The 13,194-nt window shown below is 37.6% G+C and overlaps 1 protein-coding gene across 1 annotated transcript; it reads right to left on the reverse strand.

Annotated features, from left to right (window-relative positions):
• Nucleotides 1-212: 212 nt before the first annotated feature.
• Nucleotides 213-11,066, reverse strand: mapk13 (mitogen-activated protein kinase 13). Its single transcript, XM_054608445.1, has 12 exons — nucleotides 10,833-11,066; nucleotides 8,737-8,866; nucleotides 7,517-7,575; nucleotides 6,916-7,021; nucleotides 6,361-6,390; nucleotides 5,287-5,334; nucleotides 4,780-4,894; nucleotides 4,148-4,219; nucleotides 3,497-3,576; nucleotides 2,399-2,477; nucleotides 1,716-1,889; nucleotides 213-1,143 (listed from the first exon to the last, which is right to left on the reverse strand). The coding sequence occupies exons 1-12, from the start codon at nucleotides 10,943-10,945 to the stop codon at nucleotides 1,058-1,060; spliced, it is 1,092 nt and encodes a 363-aa protein (XP_054464420.1). The 5' UTR covers nucleotides 10,946-11,066; the 3' UTR covers nucleotides 213-1,057.
• Between the last annotated feature and the right edge of the window lie 2,128 nt (nucleotides 11,067-13,194).

A 13,194-nucleotide genomic window follows, 5' to 3' on the forward strand; every position in this document is an offset into this window, starting at 1 on the left:
CAATGGCAGCAACCTGTTTGATCTCAGTTCAGCCTTAAGCATTTTAAATGTGTCATTTGAAACCTCTGAACTACATCTGGAGTGGAACCTTTGCACCTGCTCTGTCACCCCATGTGCACCAAAAATGTGTGTGCACCAAAAACGTGTGCACACATGCATGCTCATGAAAACTGTTTATTCTTTCAGTGCACACAGTCACCTACTTAAGAGAGAGTGACAGACCAGAATACTATTTTAGGGTTACACCTGTTTAAAATTAGTGTTATGATGGGTAGCAGGTGCAAATAGACGGCACAATGAATTAAACCTAATGTTCCAGCACAGTCAAGCACATATTCAAAGGCTGTTACGTTCTAGAAAGAGCCACAAGAGTTGGGCCGAAAGTGAAGTTATGATATATACGGCATACCAGACATTAAAGGTGTGAACTATGGAACCACAAAGTGATACAAACAGAGATATTAATAAATTAAATAGTTGCTTTCAGTGTGAAGGTCACGTATTTCAGCTGACACAGGATACATATTGGGCAATCACACAGTAAATGCTAATCTGTTGGGGTCTTTGTTGGTCAGGGGTTTTCAGGGCATTTATTGGCAAATCCTAGACTTTTTCCCTTGGTAATAAGTTTACTTCTATAACATATAAAGATAAAATTTTCACCTCAAGACTGCGTCGGTTTTAATGACAATAGATTCTATTTGACTATGAGCTGGGCAGCAACATTTACTATTTGCTGCAAAAATAAAACTTTGTACACATCTTGTCTTACTGTTTAATTGGAAAAACAACAATACAGTAAATGTTATAGTAAACTCTGTGACATTTAGTCACAATGCATTTGCAAGACAATATATTTATAGGGAATGTGTAACATGAAGAGCAATCCACACTTAGGGAACAATTGCACAAAAAAAAAGGTGTGTCAGTTTTGATAGATCAATCTTCACTATCCAGCATAAAAGAAACAGTGAATCCATGGTTGGAATATACAAGGGCACCATTGGCAATATGCTGTGTAGGTCGGGGCATCAGTAGTTGCAAGTTATTCATCGGGTCAAGGAGACATAGTCAGGGTGTTTTTCCTCTTAGAGTCCCGCCGTGGGAAAGGCACAAAGCTTCTCACCTCTCTAAAGCATAACCCTGTGGGCAAAAGAGGAAAACCATTTGTTTTATGCTTGTTCTGCATGTCCACAACTCCAATAATAATTTAATCATAAAGCCATTAAAGGTGTATTACATTATAACGTGAATTATTAATTACCACATTAACAGAAGCCCTGTAGTTATAAAATATTCAATATGGCCAACATGGTAAACACTTGAAAAAAAGTCCACTTCAACCATTAGAAAAGCATGATAATAATACAGTTCCAACGAGACAACTTTATTACCTCTGTTTCTATCTTTCTCATATAACACAGGAATGTATTTAGAAAGTCTCTTTTCTGAAAAGTTGTAAAATGAGACAATAACTGATACTATGACATATAGTTTCTATGAGATCTGTAAATAAGATAAGATAAGATAAGATAATCCTTTATTAGTCCCGCAGCGGGGAAATTTGCAGGCTTACAGCAGCGTAGAGTAAAGTGCACACAAGAGACATAGTAGAAGAAAGACAAGAAAAAATGACAGGTACACACACAAGCAGTGTATATACACTAATCAAATCTGAACATTGATTTTATTTTGGCTTATTGTTTTTTGCTTACGCTTCCACTCATCCAGGGACAATGTGGCGTTGTCATGGCTGTCATCGTACGGTGTAGGTTCAGGTAAGTCGTCTGGGTCCCTTAGGCTGTCGAAATATGGGTGCTCCAGAGCAAGTTCAGCTGTGGGTCTCACGTCTCCGTCCAGAACCAGCATCTTCTCCAGCAGGTCGATACCTGCAAACAGTCAGTGGAACTAAATAATGTAACATGTCAATGTTTAAAAATGTTTGACTGACATAAGCCATATGGATGGTTGCTGCGAGCCTTTCAGAATAGAATAGAAGATTGATTTTTGTATAGTCCAAAGTACAATTTGTTTTGTGCCTATTTTGCTGATTCCAAAAGATACAAAGTGATTTTGCTATTGCCAGATACATAAAATGTGACACTTTCTCAATCTGCTTGACACAGATTGTTTAGAACAGTAGGTGGAAAAGCTTTCCTGAACAGGGTACAAAAAGAATCACCACGGTGTTAATTCAGAGAAGGAAAGTAGCAAAGTTAACATTATAAGCAAAGTAAAAATGATTATATATCAACAACAAATGTTTGCTCACCACCAGCACTGTGGACAGTAGTAAAATACTGTACTTATCCTAAATCTGTCTCAAGTGTGATGAAAAGATTAAAATCAAAGTCTGTGGACCGGTCAAGCTTAAGAAAAAGGTGTTTGCTTAACTCACCCTTTGCACTGGCTCTGGGGAACAACGTTGAGAAGTCTTTTCTTGGATAGCGAGGAAGGGCCTTAATATAACTTTTGGCCTGTGTTTAAAGATGAAAGAGAAATGAATTCAGCATCAAAAACAAAATTTGACCAGATATAATACAAATCAAAGCTTCAGCTCATACTGTATCTATTTGATTTTCTTCTCTGTTCATACATACACACATACGTGCATACACACACACGTAGCCTACAATAAATTACAAAATATTCTTCAAAACATCAATTTATTGTAAGATATTAGCGTGTGTGTAAATGACAAATCAACTGCTCCAGTCTGCCAATGATACAGGTGTTTCTGTAAAATTCTATGACTCACCCAACCATAATATTTTGCTATAGTTGAAATATATTCTGTACCAATTTCATTCCATGCTCTGCAGGTGGCTTAAAATGACATCAAGGAAAACTGACAGTACTACTGGGTCTAGGACAGTGATACATTTTGGGATTGGTGCAAATTTCATTGCATTCCTTATGTGTGTTGTTATAGTGTGATAATAATAGACAAAATCATTTAGAATTCAGTCCTTGTTTATGTTTTTGATAGAAAAAAAAACCCCATTGCTGTTTGGTAAAGAATTTAATAAAATGAATATTTCTATGATTCATTTCCATGTCTTTAAATCCTGTTATTTTCCATCACACCTTCCTGGTTCATATTTTTGTTGAAGCCCTGACTTTTTTCTCTAGTGCCACCCTCAGGACAAAGTTTACATCTTTACTCCCACTACTGGTAAAGCTTAAAGAAGGCAAAATGGAAAATCTTGGAGGGATATAACGAATATTGCAACCTCCAATATTAACAAGTGTCTGCTAGCAGGACTTGTTAATATTATTTTCATGAATTTCAGTGAAGGTTTTAGTCCACCGTGATCCAAATGATTTTTGGAAGATGAGGCATCTTCACACTCACGGTGGGAAGAATCAATTAATACTTTGCAGCAGCTTTTAAAGGTCATGAATTATAGCAACATATCAGCTCCATCCCAGTTAGACTGTAGTTTAATCATATACATGTATATTTATGACATACACATACTATAATTTGTCCTACCTCTGGACTGTCCAGCTTCTGTATGAACTCTGCTCCAGGTACTCCAGTCACTTTCATGATCTGCGTCAGCTGGTCCATGTCTGGTAAAGGTTATGATCAAGGAATTTACTTGGGATGTTCTGGTGGTTCAATACACAAGTTCCACACAGACGTAGTGGAAAGTAGGGTTTCCAATGCAGGTCCATAAAACTGAATAATAAAGGAAACTAAAAGCCACAAGTGACAGCTTTAGTAGATTCCATAAATCATTAAAGTGCCTGAAGTGCAAAAAAGGACATAAAAAGTAAATCTAAAACATGCAGGAAGAGTATGTAATATAGTGCAGCAGTAAATGCATCGGATGCTGCCTGAGGAAACGTGTTTTTGCTGCATGTAATATACTTTGATTGCCTTTTGTGTTCCATTCTGCACAGGATTTATAGTGCCCATCATAGAACTGTCACTTTTTAATAAAGTGGCTTGAATGGCATTTATTATTACATTGATTTAATAGTGAAAAAAAAAAGTGATATTAAAACTTGATGTGTGGTCATTTAGGAAATCATAAAGTCCATTTACATTTCTGTACACTGACACATATTCATTATCTGGCATCACACAGGCGTCCAAAGTTACAAGTTCAGTGAAGAGACAAGGCTGGTGAAAGGATACAATCTCTCCCTTTGAAAAGGGTTTTTCCATTGATCATTTCTGCCATGATACAGCCCACAGACCAGATGTCCACTAGAATTAAAAACAGAAAAAAAAACACGAGTAAGTACCAAAGCAGAAAACATGTCACAGTGTTTTTACTTTAACAGTGCAAATGAGGAAGTTGGCATTCATATGCCAGAGCGAAGTTCCCTGTGCAGAATCTATTGTGCTGTTTATATTCGGGAATACTTGGTGAGTAAAACAAACCACTCAGGGAGTTAACTTGCCAGAGTTGCTCTCTGTGCTACATCCCATTCTGTAGCTGTTAACAAAATGAAAAAAAAAAAACACTATCTCCTAAAGAAGCATTAATCCTGGGAAAGTCAGTTTCATTTCCATGACAGCTCTGTCACTGAGTCTCAGCACTATCAGGCTGATGTCAGACCCATCTTTGTCAACTGCTAACAGATTTACTGCAGGATTATAAAAACTGCTGACCCATAAAGTACCATACAAGAAAGAAATCCCTGTAACTGGAGATGTTTTCACATGAAAAAACAGCAAACAGCTACAGCACCAACGGGCCAACTTAACACTAAGACGACAGCAGGGACAAAGGTAAGAATTCGTAACAGCAAAGATTGTCTTGCCAGTCTGGGTGTAGTGCATCCAGTTCAGAATGACCTCAGGTGCCCGGTACCAACGGGTCACCACGTAGCCTGTCATCTCAGCATCAGTACTGCGAGCCAGCCCGAAGTCCAGGATCTGCATTGGCAGTAAAGAAAAATGATTTACAATCTGGAACATGAACACTGTACATGAGAAAAAAAGCTAACTTGTCGTTTGATGGGTTTTCATTTTTACATGTACTTTCAATTGTGTGAAAAAAAGAAAAAGAACTACCAACTTGTCCATACTTGTTCCAATGTTTAAGATATTTTCATACATCAATAACAATATCTTAACACACGTTTCTTGACAATTAGATCAGAATAATGTGTCAAGTAACACAAACTAGTTGGTAAAGCCATATCCTGTTCCCAATATTTTTCCAATTTGATAGTATATCTTCTATTTGATCACTTATTTGTGTTACTACTGAACCCTATCATTTCAGCTTCGTCATGTTTTCTAGTGTAAGTCTTAGAAGTACAAACCTTCAGTTCACAGTCTTGGTTTACAGCCAAGTTTCCAGGCTTAAGATCCTGTAAAAGAAAGTGAGTTATGGTAACTCATTGCACATAGTGATTAACAGCAAATTATATTGTTTGTACCGTGCAGTATTAAAACATGGACCGGGAAGAGCCTAAGTGCTTGCAGTTCCTGTGTCTCAGCTTTATGAATACTGCAATGCGTGTATACTGCAGGAATTCTAATGGTGAGACTCAACTTTAAGCTGATCATAAGACTCACTGCAGCATTTCTGCAGAGTCACTCGTAAAATACTGCGACATAATGTGTGATAAGTGTGGCACTGTTAGTGAGTGTGGATAACACCTTCACTGTGCAGGAATTACAAGAGTAATAGCAAGCTAACACTGACTGAATCACAGTGAGCATGATCATATTTTCTAAATGCACAGTTTGCTGATCTCAAACAAATGTTCACAGCTCATCCACAGCACACACTAATGCCTTTGGTAATAATTTGCATAACCGATAAATATGCAATGATCAAAACATGTAAAAAAAAAAGAAAGAAAAAAAAAAAAAAGCTATATTGCTCCATTATATACTCAAGACAAATCTTAATAACAGAGTGAACATTATTGTGTTTGTAAATCTACTACATTAGTAGTTTGTCTTCGGGCAACAACAAGAATTTTAAAGACCATTTTAAGTCTTTGGAAGTCCAAGTAATAAGAAGTCATTAATATCTGCCTTGATATGTACTTTCCCTAGACAACACACACACCCACTTGGCTCTGGTGATGGCAGGTGTGGCCGAACATCTCTAGACTTGCAGTTAGATATCAGAGAGTTAACTCATCCTACCTGTTGGGGCAGGGTTGGATCTGACTCAATAACAATGAATAATTAAATCAGCATTCCCCTGTATATCTTTAGAAAAGGAAACAGTGCATGTGTGCCATCTGAGACAGAATAATGTACCGTACAATACACTGCACACACTCCAATTTCTTCTTAATACTAGCCTTTATCATAAACTTAAACCTTTTCCCAGGATAAACCTGTGTAAATATCTACATTGTTATTTGACTTGTGCTTACCCTGTGGATGATTCCAGCCTTGTGTATGTACTGCAGAAAGGGAGAGACAGAGCAGGAAGCAGATGTTTTTATTTCCGTAACATCCAAAATGCCAGATATATGGCATTAATATATGGTATTTTGTGTATCTCCAATATGCCTGTTTACATTACATTTTTATTAATATGCCTGTTTGCACTATTTCTTCACCTGAGAACTGTCTATTATAGTTTAACATAGTATAATGTATATATATATATAAATATATATTCAGTTCATAATTTTTTTGTTTTCAAATAGTTTTCAGTACGTCTCTATTCTATAATTGTGTTGTATTAAATTGACTGATTTAAGATACAAAAGGTTGACTCTCCACTGAACCCTTTATTATATGTATATGTGCAAGTGCAGACTATTCTCTGACATTATTAAAGCATAAGTTAAAATACAGTATAATTCTGGCGTGGCTGTGCATGATAAGTTTGTAACAAATTCAGTAAGGTTTTGATTAGTCACAAGAATGTTTTACTAATGTTCTCCGTGATAAAATTGTAGGTTTCTGAAAGGTGGGCTCACCCTGAGTCCACAGAGCATCTGGTAGACAAGAAACTGGACTTTGTCTTCTGTGAGATGACCTCGCACCTTGGACAGGTCAGTAAACATGTAAGGCATCACCAGGTAGCTGAGAAAAAGAGAGGGAGAGGGGCAGAGCGAGCAAGGGAACGAATGGAAAAAACAGTATTATAACCTCTATCGAACAGTCCAAACAATATACAAACTTTATTCAGTCACGATAGCAACAAATACTCAAGAAAAAGCTTTTCCTTCGCTGTGTGCTGTTATTTTCCACCCCCTGTTAATGCTGTAATCCAGGACGTTCTATACTTTGATTATAAGAGCTTAGGGTGCTTGTGTATGTTTATATAACATGTATGTTTATATAACCATCAATCTTCCTTTTTGCAGTATCCTCCTAATTTGTTCCTGCAAAAGTCTACGTTGAATGTGTTCATCTTACCAGCCCACTAAACTTTGTCATTTAACTAAATCTATCTGTAAATATTTGGTCTTTTGCTTCATACACCTCCACACTGTTTGTAGAAGCCCATACCTATTCTGAAAAGAGGTGTTCCCTGTCTCTGCCTGAGGGGTTTGCTATTACGGCAAAAATACTCACAAGTCGTGGATGTCATCGAGGCTTGAGGCAGGTGAAAACACATCAAGAAGTCCTATCACCTGGTTAGAATGACAAAGCGAGGTGACGAATACAGAGGCATGGTAGCACATGTGAGGAGCTGAAGTATTCAATTATTCAAAAAATGCAAACTGATAATGCTATTCAAAGTGGCAACTCACAGATGTTTATTTAAAAAAATGTCTGTCAAGTCACCAACTTTCCCCAAAGGAGGTTACAAAATGGTGATTAAGCCAATGGCGCACTGATGAAAGTATTTACATACACTCTAATCACAATTCCAAAATATCTATTCATTTAACTGCTTTCCCCATGTATTGTTGTCCACGTATACCTTTTCTTATTTTTCATATTATATTGATATCTTTTTCACTTACATTGAGACGTAACATTACTATTGTTTAGCAGGTTGTGGCAAACCAGGGGGAAAAGCCATGCAGAGCACAGGGGGCGATACCCAAGCTCGGTTTGGGGGAGGTAATCAGAGCAGGCATATGTTCACCTAGCATCTAAGCAGCAATGGCAGACAGGCTGGGCAGTAGATCAGAAGGGTTTCCTGTACCATTGGAGACAAGTGGTGACTAACAGGATGTAATCTAAAAAGACTCATCTCTCTCTGCGCTACCTACGCAGGACAGCGGACCTGCCTTGCCTTGGGAGAAGGCTGACGGCCAGAGGCAAAGGACCTCGAACAGGAGGAATTTGACCCCAACCTCTTTATTTAAAGGACAGTTTTTGTTCCATACCAACTGCCTATGAGTCTCTGGTTTTACTGTGAACCTTGCCTCCACGTCCCCTGGGTTGCCACAAGGTGTATAAACTAATATACCCACAAGCACAAACACAAGCACACACTCATGCACATACACACACCCACACCCACTTACACATTGTCTGCCTCCTTCTGCACTGAATATAATTTGTTATCTCTGTTCTGTTTGCAAATGAATACATCAATCCATTATCTGTAGCCGCTCATCCTATTCAGGGTCACAGGGGAGCCTTTAGCCAATCCCAGCTGACATTGGGCGAAGGCAGGGTACCACCAAATAAACCTCGTTTTTCACTCAAATAGAAATTATAAATCAATAAAGGGCTGATATCTTAAGGATTGCCACTTGAAAGGCAAAAAAAACAACCCACAAGTCAAATCTACAGTCTTCTAAAGGAAAAAGGAGATGTGTAAGGTTTAATCTTCTTACATTTTCATGCTTCATGTGTTTGAGCAGCCGGAGCTCTCTGTAGGCCCTCTTAGCGAAGATCTCTGACTGGAAGGGCCTGTGGAGCTTCTTGATTGCCACTTTTTCTTTAGTCTTCTCATTTATTGCTGAGCTGTGATGAATAATGGAAAAACAAGTCATTAGCATTGCACTCCGAGTCTGCGTGCGCCTTCTAGTATCACTATGATTTCACTCTTTTGAAGTCAGAGGAGCAGTGAGAAAAATGACAGGATGGTCTATTTTGAGGTTTTCATTCTCGCAAAGAAGGCAAATTAATTCAGAGACGTTCTCAGATGGAGGTCTGGATTCTCGAACAGAGTGTTTGGGGGGGGAGTCTGTGGTTCATTGAGCATGAACATGCAAGTGTTTGGCAACTGGTGATGTGCGCAGTATGTCTGCAGTGATCTGCAGGGCACCGAATCGTAGGAGGACAAGCTTGTTAGGCTATTTGGAGCCACATCCACCAACACACATTACACACAACACTTGTGCATAATGCTGAGGACAACACTGACGCACTAATGTAGGATATTAATGTCAATTTAACACGCAGCAGCTGATCCATGCCAGACAAGCATCCGCAATAAAAACAGTACATCTTACACGTACATTAGTTATGAAACTGCTATGTTTCTGTTTATTAATTTGTTCTTTTCCCCATGTTTGCAATTATCTTAAGAGGATTTGTGAGAGAAGTGCAATTTGGCAAAATTACAGATAATGGTGGTGACTTGATCCAAGTTCATCAGATGGTGGTTCTTTTAAAGGTCAGACATTTTAAGCTTTTACAGACAATCACTCCCACACTAATGCTTAAAACCACGGTAACAGTAACTGGCATAAAACCTGCAGCTCTGACAACAGAAGCACCAAAGTCTACTGTGATGGATCTTCAACCATTTTGACTTTTTGATTTATCTTTCCTTCCCAAGGCTCTCAAAATGTTCACTTTCTCATTGTTCAGTGTACACAGACAAATGATCCATCAACACACTCAATGGGATGAATAAAAAAGCGGAGACCGAGTGTGGCCTGACACCAAAACTGGCCAGAAGGCAGTGTTTTCTGAATAAATGTTGAAAGTGAATGCTGAATTTAGGCGAATGCAATGGAATTCCAAGATGATCCAAAATGTGTTATAGCTGTTATAGCTGTTATTGTGGTACTATAGTAATGAGATGAGAGCTCAGGGGCGGTAAAAGGAATTCTGTAATCCCCATAATTACACAGGTGGAATTAAAGGCTTTGAACCAACAAGTTAGACTATAATGTAGGGAGACTACATTTCTGGACATTTGTTGAGTTTGGTTGGTGGCTAGTCAGAAATGTCTCAGGTCAGCTGGAAGAACTTGGACTGATTCATAACTAGTATTTAAAATAAGTGCAGGTTATAGATCCAAGTGTTTTTGTATAATGTTCGTATGGAACTTGACAGCATCGCTATAGATCACTGATAAATCACAAACATAATGTAATACAAATGAATCCCCAATCTGCAGCTGGATTAACAACATGGTGCTTGTAAATCAATCATGTTGAGTGACACTGGGAATTGGAAACACCCATTTACTCTATTTGCTTGAGCAAACAAATGAATGTTACAACACTGAAAGCTGTGTTAACCAAATGGCTTGACGCCTACTGTATCCATGTGCATCCCTTACATTTACTGTCATTTCTGTAATATGTATTTTACTACAAGGCACTATATGCATGTTGATCTGTTCCTGTGGCTTCCACAATGTATTCCTGCACCTCACATGTGATCACTGCAAGAAGAAGTGAAAGTGGAAAGTGGCCATCTTTAATATTGACATTGAAATTGAATCACATCATGTGTTTGATTGAGCAGACACAATGCATGTGAGTTAGGAAGGTGTCAGCTGTTACATGGTGCCTTTACGCACAGACTTTACGCACGGTGCCAGAGGAGCGTCACACTGGGCTGTGCGTAAAGCAGGCCTGCATTGATCCATTAGAGACAATATTAATGCATACTGGGCTCAGATTGAACAGTTATCCCATGCACAGTCCAAACCACCACCAACTACGACACACACAAGGTCCTCCACACTCACCACACGGAGCCGTACGCCCCGGTGCCGATCTGCTTCAGCCGGGTGTATTTCTCCGGGACCTCCCACACCGTGCTGTTGATCTCCTCACGGTAGAAATGTGCCCGAGCCTCCATAACGAAGAGGAGACGGTGGATCTAAAGGGGAAAAGTTCTCCTCCCTCCTCCTGTAAACCTGTCACTTGGTGCACAGAAGGTAAAGCAAAACACTGCTCATGCACCAGACAGGACGAGTTACCCCGCAGATCACTTCCGTTAGAGGGCTTCACAATAATGAGAGAGTGGGAGGAAGCAGAGGAAGCTCATGTTGGAAACAAGAAACACACTCACTGCACTCTTTTCTTATAGCAAAGTGTGATTATATTATTATATTCTTTTGCATTCATTTATGTCATAATTAATGCATGCTATAACAATTTAAAGGAAACAAATATATGCAAATTAATTCTGGAAACATGGCATGTAGTTTGTGACATTGTTTGACTTTATTATGTTGGAAACAAACTCACTGCACTCATTTCTTATAGCAAAGCATGATTATATTATAGTTTTTGCATTCATTTATGTCATAATGAATACATGCTATAACAATTTAAAGGAAACAAATATATGCAAATTCATTCTGGAAACATGGCATGTAGTTTGTGATATTGTTTGACTTTCTTGTTGTTTAAGGTTCCTATTATGTTGGAAACAAACTCACTGCACTCATTTCTTATAGCAAAGTGTGATTATATTATTATATTATTTTGCATTCATTTATGTCATAATGAATACATGCTATAACAATTTAAAGGAAACAAATATATACAGTACCAGTCAAAAGTTTGGACACACTTCTCATTCAATGGTTTTTCTTTATTTTTATTTTTTTTCTACATTGTAGATTAATATTGAAGACATCCAAACTATGAAGGAACACATATGGAATTATGTGGTAAACAAACAAATGCTCAACAAACCAGAATATATTTTAGATTCTTCAAAGTAGTTGAATGAGAAGGTGTGTCCAAACGTTTGACTGGTTCTGTATATGCAAATTCATTCTGGAAACATGGCATGTAGTTTGTGACATTGTTTGACTTTCTTGTTGTTTAAGGTTCCTATTATGTTGGAAACAAACTCACTGTATTCATTTCTTATAGCAAAGCATGATTATATTATTATTTTTAGTTAGTTTTTGCATTCATTTATGTCATAATGAATACATGCTATAACAATTTAAAGGAAACAAATATATGCAAATTAATTCTGGAAACATGGCATGTAGTTTGTGACATTGTTTGACTTTCTTGTTGTTTAAGGTTCCTATTATGTTGGAAACAAACTCACTGTACTCATTTCTTATAGCAAAGTGTGATTATATTATTATATTATTTTGCATTCATTTATGTAATAATTAATACATGCTATAACAATTTAAAGGAAACAAATATACAGTACCAGTCAAAAGTTTGGACACACTTCTCATTCAATGGTTTTTCTTTATTTTTATTTTTTTCTACATTGTAGATTAATATTGAAGACATCCAAACTATGAAGGAACACATATGGAATTATGTGGTAAACAAACAAATGCTCAACAAACCAGAATATGTTTTATATTTTAGATTCTTCAAAGTAGTTGAATGAGAAGGTGTGTCCAAACTTTTGACTGGTGCTGTATATGCAAATTCATTCTGGAAACATGGCATGTAGTTTGTGATATTGTTTGACTTTCTTGTTTAAGGTTCCTATTATTGAAAATAAATTATTATTTTGAAGGGGAAATCATTGTATTTCCTTTCGCAAAACAGGAAACTTGACAGTTTATGGTTGCTTTGATTCGGCAACACAGCGCCATCTGTCAGTACACTCCACTCCACGCATTACAGTAGACAAGCAGCCTGGATGACTGTTTAACATGTAGCCTCATGTAGTCTTCCCTTTGCTTCAGCCACAGTGTGGAAAACAAGCAAATGATGTGTGAAAAATCAGTATGCTTGCCTGCTGAAACATGACTCAATTCGCTCCCACCCACACATAGTAGGTGTTACTTGTCATGAATAATTACTGTACATTGGCAGAAGTTTATGAATCATGGCAGCTTACAGCAAGACATTCACATTTACAGACATGGGTGAGAACATGTAAACTGAACCCTGAGATTTTGACTGTGCAAACAAATTCACTTAAGTTTCTAATAAATGAATGAATTATCTTTTTTTTTTTTTCAATAACAACCCCTCAAAGAATGACATTATTTTATTGCAGTGATGTGAACGAACTTTGTTTCTTTATCTTTTTTTCCTCTAACATTTACGTGCAAGAGCAGTTCCCCCTGAAAACCTGAAAAGCCAGAAAATCAACATTGAAATCTAAAATGT

This window comes from Anoplopoma fimbria, chromosome 12 (assembly GCF_027596085.1).
Source record: "Anoplopoma fimbria isolate UVic2021 breed Golden Eagle Sablefish chromosome 12, Afim_UVic_2022, whole genome shotgun sequence".
Lineage (NCBI taxonomy): Eukaryota > Metazoa > Chordata > Actinopteri > Perciformes > Anoplopomatidae > Anoplopoma > Anoplopoma fimbria.